This window comes from Protopterus annectens, chromosome 7.part0 (genome assembly GCF_019279795.1).
Source record: "Protopterus annectens isolate FY-2018-M chromosome 7.part0, PAN1.0, whole genome shotgun sequence".
Taxonomy (NCBI): Eukaryota; Metazoa; Chordata; order Ceratodontiformes; family Protopteridae; genus Protopterus; species Protopterus annectens.
Genome location: NC_056739.1, coordinates 900,183,809 through 900,200,017, shown reverse-complemented (window position 1 = coordinate 900,200,017; position 16,209 = coordinate 900,183,809). Strand labels below are relative to the sequence as shown.

Genomic DNA, 16,209 nt, shown 5'->3' with positions numbered 1-16,209 from the left:
CCCCAAGCAATTCTTGTCTACAATTAACTCTGTACACTGCCCAAGAAAAGTAAGCACCCCCCTACCAACCACCCCTCTCTCCACCAGTAGCATTGCTGATTCCTTCAATAAACATTTCACAGAATCCGTTCTATCCCTAGCAAAAAAACACTTCCCTACACTAATTCCCCCCCTCACCCAACCCAAAATCACCCCTCCCTACCTTCTTTCTCTCCACAGTACCCACTTCCTATATAAAGACTCCTGACAAAACTAAAACCCACAAAATTAGCAGCCGACTACCTGCCCGCTGAATACCTAAAGATTACAGCTGATGTCCTAGCTTATCCTATTTCTATATTAATCAACTGCTCCATATCTGAATCCTGTGTACCCATGCTATGGAAAATATCACACATCATTCCCCTTCACTGACCACTCCAACTACCACCCCATTGCCATCCTCTCCATGATACTCGAAAAATGCATCAACTCACAGGTCTCCAAATTCCTCCTTAACAATAACCTCCTCTCCAATACCCAGCATGGTTTCAGACCACACCACAGCATGACAACTGCTCTCCTCTCCTTCACCAACACTGTCCTCCGTCACAAAAACAATGACAACCTCTCCTCTGCTGTATTTCTGGATCTATCTAAAGCCTTTGACGTTGTGTCACACATTCTGGTGCTCTCTACTCTGTCTGACCTCTTTTTCTCCACACCAGCCATAAACTGGTTCCACAGCTATCTACAAGGCTGCCAGTCGGTCTTCTGGGACAACAATCTATCCACTCATCTCCCTGTTACTCTCTGGGTTCCCCAAGGCTCCATCCTTGGCCCCCTACTTTTATCCCTTTTCACCAATAGTCTGCACACTTCCACCAAACATGCCTCCCTCATACAGTATGCAGATGATTCCACCCTCATCTGCTCAGCCCAAACTCTAACAGAACTCCAACAGATCACCCAAGAATCTTTCTCTTCAGTTGAAAGCTGGTTATCTAATTCCCTGCTTCTCCTCAGTCCAAATAAAACCAAACTCTTCATCTTCCAATCCTCCAAATCTACCCCAAACACCCCACACTTCATTATTCAAGCCAAGGATAATACCTCCATTTCACCAATAGTTCACACAAAATTACTTGGCGTACAAATTGACAGTCTCAATTTTGACACCCACATATCACTAAGAATAAAAAAAAGTTTACAAAAAACAGGTTGCCTTATATAGAAGCCGCCAATACCTCATCAAACCTGCAAAAATCTCTATTACCAATTCCCAACTAATCTCCACCCTTCTCTACTCATCACCTGTACTTACAAATCTTAGACCTTCACAAACTTGAAGCCTGCTACAATAAAATCGCAAAATTTGCCACTGGTGCCTCTTACTGCAGCCACCACTTTCTCTCCCTTAGAGACCTGAACTCCCACAATTCTTACAACAAATTCAACTCACCTTTGCTCATAAATTAGTAAACCACTCTCTCCGAATCCCATCTCTCCATACAATTCTTCAACCCTACCACTCTTCCAGACCACTACACTCCTGCAACAAAAATGTGCTCCAGGTCATCAGAGCCAAAAGCTCAGCAGGTGAAGCACTATTTTCCTGCTGTATATCCAAGCTTTGGAACAACCTTCCCTCTATCTTCCTGCAGTCTTTTCAAGACTGCACTTAAGTCTCACCTATGTTCTCACTGGCTTTGTCCTTTTGTCCTTGTCCAGTCCCCGTCTAATAAACCCTACTTTCCCAGATTTAGATAGAGTATCCTCTCTATCATTATAAAACTGAACTGAAGATTACTTACTGCTTGTTAATCCTTCCAAGATTTAGTTATTCATTTAGTCTATTATTATTATCTAGTTACTGTTCAGATGATTTGTAGCACTGTGTTTTACTTCTTTCTTAATGTTGTATTTTGAGCGTACTACTCAAGTGTATCTAATTTGCTCCTGTATTTCTCCATGTCATGATCACCTCTACTGTATACATACCTTGATTGTTATTGTTTACCATCTACCATGTCTTTCTGTGGAGCATTTCTCCCCGGGCCTCTGCTGAAAAAGGACCTGTGTCCAGTCGGAATTGCCCGGTAAACAAATATAAGTAAATAAATAAAAGCAAAGTAGATCTCAGTGAGTTAAGCACAGTAGTACACTCAATGATGTGTTTGCAAAGCTAACTCTTACCGGCTCAGTATTTTTTAAACACACAAGCTGCTTTATTAATTTCATTTTCTATAACAAGTTATGCAGTCTTTAAACATGATGCACCTTTTTTTTCCTGGTCATTGGCCTGTTGAACTCAAACTTTGCTTGCAGACTCATGCATCTAATTTTTATACGTTGAGCTCGACCTGTTACTAGGAGTTACATGAGTTACCATCCTAACCTGTCAGAATACAGCACTCTACCCATTAGTCCAATAAAATGACCCTTGCGACTTCCCCTTACTGTCATCACCATCTTAATGCCCTTTTTTTTCAGCTTTCTTGGTACTTTTATTCCTTCCAGATGTCCCATCTTTTGTTATGATACTTGCTAGGTATACATTTCCCCATTTTTTTTCTACATAGCTCACTTCTTCCTTTAACTTATTCACCTCTTTTATGTTAGTTTCCTGACCACTGATTCACTTCCTTGTAATCCCTTATACTTCTTTCCTACTATCAGCTGGGCAGGTAAATTGCATTTATTGTGCATCTTGATTTCCTACTCACCTTAGAAGAAAGATGTGCTAACTCTACAATATCTCTTTTGTATTGACTTAATTTTTCACATTTCCAAAAAATATGACTCCAGTCCCCTACCTGATGCTGTGCACATCTCCAGCAGTTCTTTCTTATCTCTGGAACAATTCTGCAGCCTTTCTGGGGCGTAAAATGTTTGTGCTAGCACTTCCATGAAAAATTCCTGAACCTCCTGGATCTAGTTGCCACATTAGGTGCCTTGCATATCCTTACACCTTGTCCTCTTCGATATCTTACCTTAGCTGTTCCCTCCAAGTGTGTAGTTGCTTCCATTTTGCTGTTCAGCTGTCTTTACTTAGTGTTCCTTTTATCCTCCCTGCACTGCTCTTATTGCTTGCCTATATAGGTGTAGTCTGCAGTATTACTTCTACTGCTGGTTTTACTCCATTCCAGTCTTTCATTTTCATCTCGTATTTTGCCAAGATGTCATACCACCTATACGTAAAAAATTCCCTTATGTCAAGTTGTAAGTTGCCATGTAATTCTCCCCAGTCCATTCTCTTGACTCCTTTCTTCATCTCTTCCCAAAAATAAAATCCTTTCCCTCCTTCCTACCATCCTATTGCAGTTGAAATGCTTATCATAAGGGGGTTTCCTTAATGTAATGGGCCATAACTTAAAATGCCAGGCATTGTACTCATTGATCTTGAATGCATCACTTATTACTTTGTAAATCTGATGTAATGGTATATAAAGTTCCCTACTGCTTGGCTCTATAAATTCAGCTTATCTACCTTCTGTCCGTTTTCATTCTGCTTTATATATTTCCGATTTGAAGTTTATCTTGAATTTTGAAAGTATACTAGCTTCGACTGCTTTGCTGTGAAGTAGTCCTGCAAATATGCTGCTGTCAAACCCCTTCTTCTATTGATTGTCATTGTCTGATAATTTGTGCTATGGATTTTATCACTCCAAATGTAGTCCGTCATCCCCTTCCTTAAAGTCTCCCACAATGTCTTATTAGGATCACGACGTATAAATGCTTATGCTACATTTAAGACTAGTGGCAGCACAAACATTTTCACGGGCTGCATCCTCTGATCCATATCACTTGTCACTGCTTTAACATTTTTTATAACACATTTTGTATGCAAATCTTCCTCTGCAACCATGATTACTTCAGTGAACCCACAGACTTCTTCCCTATCCATATTTCCAAATATTTTAACTTATAATGCCCCCAAAGTTGAGGAAATTGTTGCACCAAGGTAAGAGTTGATGCATAGTTTACACATAACCTTCATCTTTTCATTAATCTTGTACCCAAAGATCACTCTAAATTTTTTTAAAATACTGAACAGCCTGGGAATGTCCACGTTTGGGTTAAGTTATTGAATGACATCATCTGCAAACATTGCCATTTTTTTCTTCTATTCCATTCCAGTTCCAATCCTTTACTTCAGACTATCATATCTTTTGCACTAATGATTCCAGGTATAATGCATACATTAAAAAGGATAAAGGGCATCCCTGTCCAGTCCCCTTCTGCACTCGAAATTCAAATCTTGCCCTCACATTTATTTTTATTACTGCTTTTGGTCCTTTACTGATCCCCTGTATTAATCTAATAAGTATTTGTAGGAACACCATACTGTCTGTCATCACCTATAAGTAAGCCCAGTGCCTTATATTGAATGCTTTCTCTGTGTCCAGGTCAGACAACACTAATCTTCGTCTACTCCTCATCAGCATTATGTATCATGTTTATTCACCATATGTTATGAAAAACATATTTCACAAATCTACGTTGGTTCCCATTTATTATTCAAGGGATAATTTTAGCTAATCATTTAGCAAGGATAGCTACGAAAGTCTTATAATCATGATTTGATATTGGTATCTCATCCTGGATTGTGTGGATGCTTCCCTTCTTTTGAAATCACCAGTATCACTGCTCTGTGCCATGATTCAGGAACAATGTCTTGTTCCAAAATCAGACTAAACCTTTGCCTTTTTGGTATATTATATTTGAACTCCTTCCAAAGTTCAGTAAGACAGCTCTCCTAGCCCTGAGGCTTTCCTGAGTCTTAGTTATCTGTTTTTCAGTCTCCTCTACACTATGGTCTTATTAGATCTTGACTTTCTGCCTCAGTAATCCTTATTTCCATACCCTCTAGAAGATTGTTTAGTTTCCTCTTCCCATCTTTGCCTCCTTTTTTGTTATATGTATACATTTTAAATAGAATTCCTTAAATATATCCCCTCTATCTTTCCAGGTTGTTTCACAAGCTTTCACATTCTTGAGTCTCTAATGTATGTTGCACTCATTTTTGTTTTTTGGTTGCCTTAATCTTAACACCGAGACTTTTTTTTAATTGCTTGGGGCCACTGTCTTGATGAAATACTTAAGAGCCATTTCTTTTTGTTCCAGTGATTGCACAAAGCATTCCCTCTATTTCCACTCACTTCTACTAATTATTTTGTTCATTATTAAATGTTTACCTTCTTTCACTCATTTCTTGTATCCTATGTAATCTCTGTTCCCTTGCTGTTTTCTTTCTTTCCACTCTCTTCTTATTTCTGTATTCTTCCTTTTTATTTCCTAAGTCCTATGTGTTTGGGAAGAATCCTAATACAAATATCTGTGCTTTTGCCTATCTGAAAATGAAGAGTAGGTTGCGCAGTAGTAACATTTTTTGTTGTTGTTGCACAGAATGTGTATCTGCGTTTAAATGCATATATGTAATATCTGTGTGTGTTTACCTTGCTATTTAATGTGAAAAAATGAATGACAATGCATATTGCTTCTTTCAACAGACGAGGCCACAGTGTATTAAAAGTTCATCTTCCCTCAAAAGAGGAGTATGTCATAATGGTACGTTTGTCACCTATTCAGCGCTCTCTCTATACTGAATTCATGAACCGCTTTCGAGATGTAGGAAGCAGTGGTTGGCTTGGCCTCAATCCTCTTAAAGCATTTTGTGTTTGTTGCAAGGTAAGAAAGAAACCATATTAGGTGTTTGCTATATGTGACATGTTCAACTAAAGGGTTGAGAAACTGCATTTTAGCAGATCAGGGAGTATGCATCGTCATGTAGCTAGTGTTGGTGTTGACCATTTTTGTCTGAACTTTTATGTACTGACCACTACACCAGACTAATTTGATAAAACAGTATGCTAAGTGTGCTGAATTTAATGCAATTCAGGAAGTGCTTTTTTAATTGATTTTATATGTAATGAACTACAGTATAAGCAAGTGTGTTACTTTTGTACCATGCTTGGTTTATGTAGCATGGGGAAAGCATGAATCATCTAAATTAATTTTGTCAGAAACTAAAGGCTAAAGAAACACTTGGCAGCTATGAATCACTTACGTTTGTAACATGTTTCTTTCAAATAATCTACTACAAATTACAAATATATATATATATATATATATATATATATATATATATATATATAAAATCTGGAGTAAGAAAGTAATGAGACGGAAAGCCATTGCTGAAAAATAGCAGCACAGTTGTAAACTATGGCACATATTGTAATATGTGCATGTCTGTAATACTTCAGCCCAAAATATTGACTTGACAGCTCATTAAGTGGGACATGGGTCCCCTACATTACATATTTATTTAACTTTGAGATCTTAAACTTCAGAATAAAAACAAGCTCTTTTCCTGTGCCTTACTACGTGCTAGTGTGACCCTGAAGTTAGCCTAAGTAAGAGGATATGAGGGTGCAGAGAATGACTTGCTGGTGTATCATTTAATATATATTATGATATTTAGTTTCAACCTTACATTTTCCTTCTGTTGATGGCATTTCACAATAATAATAAGGTGAATTTTATGATGATCTTCGTGTTTCACTGTTGCAGTCATCACATTTGGGTTATCTGCATGCAGTAGCCCTCAGTTGGCCTGATTATCAAAGTCTTGGGTCCTGCGTCGGTTGCTGTCTCATCTTCCATGACGTCAGGTAGTCAGGGGTATAAAGCATGCACCCAACGCCATTTGATCAGTCTTTCTTGCTGGTTGGCGCCCGAAGCAGAAGCAGTTCGCAAGTGCCAGTCAGCCTACTCCTGAAATTTTCGTTTTCGAGTTTCAGAACCAAAGTCTTCAACTAAAGCTAATACCCCGTTGGGGAAACTTTTTCTTGCTCTAAACCAATGTCAGTAAAAGTCCTTAATTGTATTTCTTGTGGACAGCAAATACCTCATAAAGATTTTCATTCGTACTGTATTTCTTGCCTAGGCCCTGACCACAACGTACCTCGCTGTCGGTTTTGTGCCTTATTTAAACAACTAACCATTCGTCGTCGGTATATTTACGCTTCTAAATATTGTGGTACTCTGTTCAGTTATCCAGATATGTCTTCAGTAAGCCATCCGACTACCGACATTCCGAAAAAACGCAAGTACAAAGACAGAGACAGGCTGCCTAAGTCCAAAGCTGCCGACGACGTTTCTTCTAAGCCAGTTCACCAGTACTCAGTGAGGCGCTTTCGCAGCCCCTGATACCCGCTACTTCAGATTTGCAGGCCTCTACTGAGACCCATTCGGAGTCCGGTATGCCGCGAGATGCTTCAACTGTGGAACCTGCGGATGTCTCTACCTTGGATGGGTCCGGAGCCGCTGTGTAGGCACCGGCTTCGGAAGGTGTATTCAGGCCTACTGACTTGCATATTAAACCGATGCCATCTTCTTCTTCAAGGCATAAAACTCGAACCATGCCTAGGAAACTGATGCCCAGACCACATGGTCAGGCCTCTGTGCCTAAAAAACAAATGATAAGAATGGCTGAAAACGTTATTACTTTAATTAGGGGAAGCCAACCTTCCCCATCTAAGAGACCTAGAACTGAATTTGCTTATGATACTAATGATCAGGATTCTGAAATTTCTGTTTCCTCTGATGACCCGGATTTACCCTTTTCTACCTATGAGGATTCTGATGCAGAAGACTCTGTTCCCTCTGCTTCCCCTCCAGAGGATTTCTCTTTTGGTGAAACCTTGCATACCCTTAGGGAGCATTTTCGCTGGGAAAGCCAGGCTTATCTGATTCTAAAAAAAGGCTTAGGGATTTCTTACTCCTGCCCCAGCACAGGCGTTTAGCTATCCCCCCTGTACTAGACATTGTTGATGGTGCCTTTTTGGAATCTAGCTTGGCCCCCTGACTCTTTACCCCCTACTCCCAGAAAACCTGATAGATATTACAGGGTTCCTGACTCTCACAAGTTCCTTTTTAAAATTCCTACTGTGGATCCTGAGAATATTTCACAGGGACCCAAGGGCATTAAGGCTACTACTGCCAAAAATCCTACCCCCTCTGATAGAGATTCCAGGGCGCTGGATAGATGGGGTAAGAAGATATGCACTTCTGCAACCTTGGCTATTAGGGCCTTAAAGGGACAATCCCAGAGTTTAAAATTCAGGTCCACACTACAGCTGACCAAATCATGCCCACTTTACCATGTCACAGTCACATCCCCACCCACAGTGTCCTTTTTCATTTACATAGCGTGGCAATATTCAATTCCAGTCCTGTTTTTGTTCCCAGTGTCAACTACGCTTTGTGTTTACGGTCCTATCACGGAATGTCCAGTTGTTTGACTTATACTTTGGTCTGGTTTTCATAAAATTGTGGTTTTCAGCAAAATCAGTTCCACTCATAACCAAATGACATTAGAAAATAATAGCAGACAATTCACTTTCCAATTTTATAGCCTTCAGAAAATTCATACTAATGCAAAACTTGTTATTTTATCAACTTTTTAAGTTTGTAAGAACAATATTTAAACAATGTCCAGATTTCTGGATGGAAGAGGCTGAAATCCTGCTTTGCAACTATTCCGAACATTAGTATCATTCATTGTGGTTCGTTTCTGTAGTAACCGCAATGAACGATAGTTGTAAAAACAAAACAGTTACTGTCCGGAGCTGTTGTTTCCCCCCATTATTTAGGCTTTGTCTCGATTACTTGCTGTAAGAAGCTGGGAGGTTACTCCTGCTTTGCAACTGTTCTGTACTTTAATAATGTATTTTTTTAGAGTGATCGTTCATTGTGGTTCATTTCCATAGAAACCACAATGAACGATCGTTGTATTTTCACATTCCTGAGTTGTTGTTTCCCCCCATTATTAGACTTTGTCTTGATTACTTGGTCTAAGAAGTTGAGAGGTTCCTCCTGCTTTGCAGCTGTTCTGTACTTTAATAATGTATTTTTTAGAGCGATCGTTCATTGTGGTTCGTTTCCTTAGAAACCACAATGAACGATCGTTGTATTTTCACAGTGTTGTTGTTCCCCCCATTATTTTAGGCTTTGTCTGAATTACATGCTCAAAGAGGCTGAGAGGTTCCTCCAGCTTTGCAACTGTTTTATACTTCAGTGTGTGAATTTTTAGAGCGATTGTTCATTGCCAATCGTTTTTATAGTAAACGCAATGAATGATCGTTTTGAAAAGAAGACCTTTACTGTCTGGAGCAGTTGTTCCCCCATTAACTTTAGGCTTTACTCTGATTTCTTGCACTAAGATGAATCGGAAAGGGACCCAATTGCAGTTCTGGGACCAGAAGGCTCTTCCGTTCCTTCCTGAATTATTTACCGATATGGTGCAGCATGGCATTGGCTTTGACTTTTAAAAAAAAAAAATAATTGACCATTTCAGTAAATAAAAAACTGTGGTCAGTATGATTACTGCTCTGTATGCTGATTCACTGTTTTGTAGTGTATTTTTATATTGTGTTGCTAGGTATCCTAATACCCTTATAGGCGATTCAAAAATGTGTTGTGCAGTACTGTGGCTTATAGGCAATATCTCTGCCTGATGAGTCTAGGGTTCAGTTCTGACCTATCATCACTATCCATGTGACGATTTTTGCACATTCTCCTTGTGTCTGTTAGCTCTCTTTGCATACACAGTTACTTAACCCCTCTCCAAAACAAGCTCCAGGATCCATGAAGGGCCAGTTAACTTAACCAGTTAACAAATAAATGTACTTACAATTAAACTAACCGATTCTATAATAATTTCAGTTATTGATTTTAATACTATGCTACTGCTTTATAGATTTGCTCTCCTGTATTTCATCTGGAGCAGATCTATGCTGTCTGACTCTTTAAGCAGCAGTGTTTATTAGATATACTGTATTGACCCCCAGATTATGTCTGGTAGACATTGTCGTTTCCAATTTCATTTGAATTTGTTCCTCAGCAACGATGGAGGAATTTAATACATGCTTAGAAGGTGGTTTCATATGCTCTGCATGTTGGGCAAGTATTATATACTTTTCTTACTAGCTAGCCTATTTAGTATGTAAATTATATAATTAAAATAACAATGTAGGAAGTGAGTAATTTTTCATGATTTCCATGTGTGTATGTTTGTTTGCATGTGTGGATGCACACATATATGCATGTTGAATTTAATGAAAATGTATTTCCTTAAGAATGTCAGCAGGTTTTAATTGACTTTATTAATTCACAAAATCTCTTTTAGGGGCTGACCAAATTAAATGGCAGTAATCCCTGCATAATGATGCTTTGCCATCAATTGCACATGTTTGCACATATTTGGTTCTACTGCAAGTGTATTATTTTTCATGTGTTCTAAGACCACTGTCTAGCAGCTTGGCACATAAGTATCTTGTGGGTTTTACAGGTTGCCACTTATGCTCAAACTTGATTTTGGGATCAGGCAAGCAGCTGCTGCACCTTACCTGAGCACAACATTTGAGTTAAAGTGAGGTAACTGTAGCAACCATAAGGAGGGAGTGAGAGGGAGGTGTGTGGGAGGGAAGTGGGAGAGTCAATCAGGTAACTGATTAGGGAGGGGATTTTTGTTCAGAGTTAGGGCTAGAGTTTTAAGTATAGGGAGCAGGGGGGTTAGGTTTAGGGAGTGGGAAGGATGTTTAGGGTTAGGGAATGATTGGGGAATTTTCATTTAGGGAGGAAGAGTGGAGTTTTATGATTAGGGAATGAGTAATTGGCTAGAGACTGGATAGGAATGGAAGGGCTAAATAGTTAAGCAGGACTGAGTTAGTGGGAGTTAGAGCACTTGCCTTTTCCAGCTAGTGGTAGCAAACACAAGTGTATCATGATATAATAGCTCATCAGCACTTGTAGTAGACCTCACGTGTCTAGCTTTCTGCTTTGTTGTCTAGGGGGTCTTAATGGTCATGAGGTGTTCATTTCATTTGTTCCATTACATTTAATCTGCTGCATTAATTATTGCTTGTTTAGTAGCTGATTATATTGTAACTGTTATTCAAAGCCTCTTAGTTTTGATTTAAGCACTTGGGCTTCTAACTAGTTATCTTAAATTATAAAGGTTTGTGGTCTACACTCTTGTGACAGGAGAGGTAGCTTACACCCTTCTGAGTTTGGAAATGCTGGTTGAAGGCTTATTTTGTCTGTTATTCTAAAAGTATCTACTTCTGGTTTAAGTATTTTGGCTCCAAACAAGTTATTTTACATTAAGATTTCTGGTCTTCACTGTTGAGGAAGGAGAGGCTAGCCTCCACCCTTGTGAGATGGGGAATTGCTGGTGAAGGCTTATCTTTGTTGTTATTCTAAGTGTCTTTGTTCTGATATAAGCACGTGGGCACCAAATCAGTTATTTTACATTAAGAAGGGTTGTGATCTATACTCTTTTTGCAGGAGAGGATAGCATATGGCTTCTGAGCTGTAAATAGCTGGTGTATGTCTTACTGTGCCTTTAATTTGATTGGCAACAGGAATAGCTTGTTTAAAAATTTGAATTGCAATGCCTGAGGTGTTTGGCGGCAGCAGTGTAAATTTTCCTTAAAATACCCTTACTCTCTTGACAGATTTCTTTTTAACTTCTAGGACATCTAGTTTGCACATAGGTGAGCTTTGTTCATCAAGTCCCTTGTGTTCTCAAACTATTCAATATTTAAATTTCCTTCACTCCTCCGTAGTAGATCAGTAGCCATGGATATGCGCTTCCTGACTCTATCTCTGGTCAGTCTGGTTGAGATTATTATTCTGAGGCATCGGCGCAATTGCCTCATGTATACTGATAACCCACTTACTCTTAGTATAACAAATAGTATGCGAAAAGTGGAAATACACTTTAATGCTGGAGGCAAAACTGTCTCATACAACCAAAACTAGTCCTATGGAGGTTGTCATTCATACTTCCACCAGGCCTACTGTACAGGGTAAAGACCCCACACATAAAACTACTTATGCTGAGGCAGTTACAGGTCACCTTCCAAAACCACTAAGACCTCTTGTACAGCACAATCAATAAAAGGGTCCTCAGCCATCACATAAACACAACATTAAAATACCACCCAGAGCTACACATAGTAACAATGTATCCAATGCCTCTACTGCTAAGTCCTTAAGGCAAATCAGTACATAGCCATATTTTCTGGTCATTGTTGATTCAATTGTGAAGCACACTGATGACCCCTCACCAGACTGAGTAAGAAGAAAGTCACAGTTAGCTGCCTTTCCAGGGCTAGGAACTGTCATGCCACCCAGGCACTCAGGGCATTGAACCACAGTAGCAGTATAACTCTGTCACAGTCCATGTGGATGTTAATGACGAGATGTACCTTCCTTAACTATATGAAGGAAGACATAAATGAGCTTGCTGACTGTGTGTCTCAGGCATGTATGAGCCTAGCACTGAGCAGCATGCTACCTTCTCCAAGGATAATGCCACATTCTCAACAGAAAACAATTGATTTTAACAATTGATGTTCATCGTGTTACCCTGCTGCAGTCATCACACTTGGGCTATCCTGCCATCAGGCGGTCCCACAGTCGGCCTGAATTCCAAAGTCTTGGTCCGGCGTCGGTTGCTGTCGCTTCTTCCCTGACGTCAGTGCGCCAGGAGTATATAAGAGGCATCCAACGCCATTTTGTTCTGTCTTTCTTGCTGCGCGGTGCCCGAAGCAGAAGCAGTTCGCAAGTGCAGGTTGGCCGACACCTGAGATTTTCGATTAGAATTTCAGTCCGAAGTCTTCAATAAAGCTAAGTACCCCGTTGGGGAACCTTTTCTTGCCTCAGTCCGATGTCAGAAAAAGTTAACAATTGCATTTCTTGTGGGAAGCAAATACCTCATAAGGACTTCCATTCCTATTGTATTCCTTGCCTAGGCCCAGACCACGACGTCACAGGTTGTCGGTTTTGTGCTAGGTTTAATAAACGAACTATCAAACGCCGTTTTGACTTCGCATGACATTACTTTGGTAGGAAATTTAATTATATCATGCCGTCGGAGCAACCGACGACCGGCATGCATAAAAAATGCAAGGATAAGGACAGGCAGCCTAGGAACAAGCCAGATTCCAAGGCCTCTGCTGGGCCTGTCGCCGGTTCTCCGGTTTTCAGCGAGGCGCCTACGCAGCCACTGACGACCGCAGAACTGGAACCCCAGACAGCTGCGGATTCTCAAGCGGAGTCTACTAGGCCGACACAGCCATCTTCATTAGGCCCTTCCGATACCGGAGCAGAAGTAGACCCCGGTGCAGTGGTAGCACCTTCGGTTGCAGAAGGTGTCTTCAGACTGACTACACTCACCATTAAATCTTATGCTAAGCTTAAAATTCCTTTAAAACCAAAGAAGACTGTACATCAGTCTACAGTTCAAGGCCCCATGCCTAAGAAACAGATGCTTAAGATGGCTGAAGATTTGATTACCCTAATCAGGTGTTCCCATCCCCCTTCTGATAAAAGACCAAGACAAGAGGAGGATTATGCTTCCTCAGACTAGGTTTCAATTTCCTCAGATTCTTCTGAGGAACAGGATTACACTTTTCCACCTTATGAAGACTCTGATGCTGAAGACTTTATTCCCTCAGCATCTCCCCCTGAAGACTACTCCTTTGGGGAAACTTTACATACCATGAGGGAACATTTCCACTGGGAAGGCCAGGACTACTCTGATTCTAAGAAAAGGCTCCGAGAGTTCCTTTTACTACCCCAGCACAGACCTCTTGCTATCCCTCCAGTTTTAGATATTGTGGATGATGTTTACTTGGAGTCTAGTCTAAATCCAGACTCTCTACCTCCTGCTCCAGCCAAACCAGACAGATACTACAGAGTACCTGACTCACACAAATTCCTTTATAAAAGCCCTGTGGCTGACCCAGAAACAATTTCCCAGGGTCCTAAGGGAGCTAAAGCTTCTATGGCTAAAAAATCCTGTGCCCTCTGAAAGGGATTCCAGAGCCCTAGACAGATGGGGAAAGAAAATATACACCTCAACAACTCTGGCTATGAGAGCATTAAATTGTCAGTTTCACATGCTGAAATATCAACAATTCCTAATGTCTCAATTAAAACAAAAAATGAGCACACATTCTGAACAGTCTGAATTCAAGGAAATGCAGGATCTATTGCACGCAGCTGAACAGGTGGGCAAACATACTTTACAATGTGGATTTGATTCATTGGAAGCTTCCTGTAGAGCAGCTGTGACTGGCTCTGTCATACGTAGACATGCTTGGTTAAAAGATCAAACCCTTCCTGATCATGTTAAAGCAAAATTATTGGATGCACCTTTACAGCAAGATGTTTTACTTTGTGTCAAAGCAGAAGAGGTTTCAAAGAAAATGGAGGATAAGGCAAAGTCTATGCAGACGGTCAAGGATTTTTTGCAGGTACAACCCCCTCGTTTCAGCAGAAATTGGCCAACAAAAACCTGGTCCTTTCCAGCTTCTGACAGATCACAGAGGGGCAAATACAGACGACCAAGGGGCAGAGGTCAGTCACAAGGCCCTTACAAACCTCGGCAATGGGGTACTGCTACCCAGAAAGGAGGAGAAGACAGGCCCCAAGCTAGCAGAAGACAAGCACAATGACTCAGTCCTCAAACTACCAAGCAAATCTCTCCTGGCAGCTCCCTTGGGAAGAAAATTAGCATTTTTTGCAGACAACTGGCACATCATCACAAAAGACAAATGGGTCCTAAACATTGTCTCTCAAGGATACAGATTCCATTTTCATACCTTACCAAGGATAAAAAGAATGCCAAACCTGCCACCAAATCAATGGGCAGAGGCACAAAAACAAATTACAGCTCTCCTGGACATGAGAGCTATTCAACAGGTACCTACACAGGAGCAAGGACAAGGATTTTACTCAAGACTCATTTTAGTCCCAAGAAAGGACAAAGCATGGAGACCCATTCTGGACCTTTGCAATTCTGAACACCTATCTGCAAGTACCAAAATTCAAGATGCTAACACTACAGCAGCTTCTTCCCATGCTGGGCAAGAATGCTTGGCTAGTAATTTTGGACCTCAAGGAGGCATACCTGCATGTCCCTATCAGACAAAATTGCAGAAGATACCTCCGCTTCATTGCAGGTTCAACGCATTATCAATTCTCTGCACTGCCCTTTGGCTTATCTACTGCGCCCAGGGTCTTCACAAAATGCCTGACACCAGTAATTGCATACTGCAGACAAAGAGGAATTCAAATATAGCCATACCTGGACGACTGCCTTATTCAAGCAGAAAGCAAGGACATTCTTTTAAAGCATCTGGCATTTGTCAAACACCTTCTAAGTTGCCTAGGGTACACAGTAAATGAAAAGAAATCAAAACTAGTGCCCTCACAAAACATAATATTCCTGGGTGCCAGGTTGAATACAACGGCCCAGATGGCTTATCTCACGCCAGACAAGCAACAACAGCTGACTCAGTATTTCAAAATAATGGCAACAAAAACCCAACTCCCTGCAAGAAAAATTCTGCAGGCCTTGGGATTCATGGCATCTTGCATACTACTAATACCATTTGCAAAACTGCATATGAGGAAACTAAAATGGTACCTGAAAAGCGTATGGACTCAGCACAGGCACAGCTTGGAAACAATGATACCACTCATTCCCTGCCTTCAACAGGAGTTTCTGTGGTGGGCACAGGTATGTCACCTCAACAAGGGTCAGCCTTTCACCTTACCCACAGCCAGGCAAACTATGACAACAGATGCATCGGAGTATACCTGGGGAGCACACTTGGCAGGACAGTGCATTCAGGGCAAATGGACTACAGATCAGAGGCATCTGCATATCAATCAAAAAGAAATGCTAGCAGTACAGAATGCCCTAACAGTTTTCAAGGACCTCTTACACCCAGGACAACTAATAATAAAGACGGACAATACCACAGTAATGTGGTACATAAGCAAGGGGGCACACATTCCTACCCTCTATGCAGGCAAGCAATGACCTTGTGGAACACCGCACTGTCTTACCAGGTTCAATTACAAGCACAATTCCTGCCAGGAAAGAAAAACACATTGGCAGACGACCTAAGCAGAAACATCATGGATCCACACGAGTGGAAACTAGATCCACAAGTATTTGCAATGATAGCTCAAAAATGGGGACGCCCAGATATAGATCTGTTTGCAAGCCCCCAAAACTACCAACTTCAAAAATTTTGCACAAGGACATTCCATCCACAAGCGTGCAAAGCCCTGTCATTCAGTTGGAAAACATTAACAGTGTATGCCTTTCCTCCACTGCCTCTTCTAGCAAAGGTACTGCTGAAA

At 40.7% G+C, this 16,209-nt stretch overlaps 1 protein-coding gene across 1 annotated transcript in view; it reads left to right on the top strand.

Moving 5' to 3' along the window:
* Nucleotides 1-16,209, top strand: part of RAD54L2 (RAD54 like 2) — a 2,252,401-nt gene that overhangs the window by 872,898 nt on the left and 1,363,294 nt on the right. Inside the window, exon 12 of the mRNA XM_044077481.1 lies at nt 5,493-5,670. Within this exon, the coding sequence (XP_043933416.1) occupies nt 5,493-5,670 (178 nt within the window). The remainder of the gene's footprint in view (nt 1-5,492; nt 5,671-16,209) is intronic.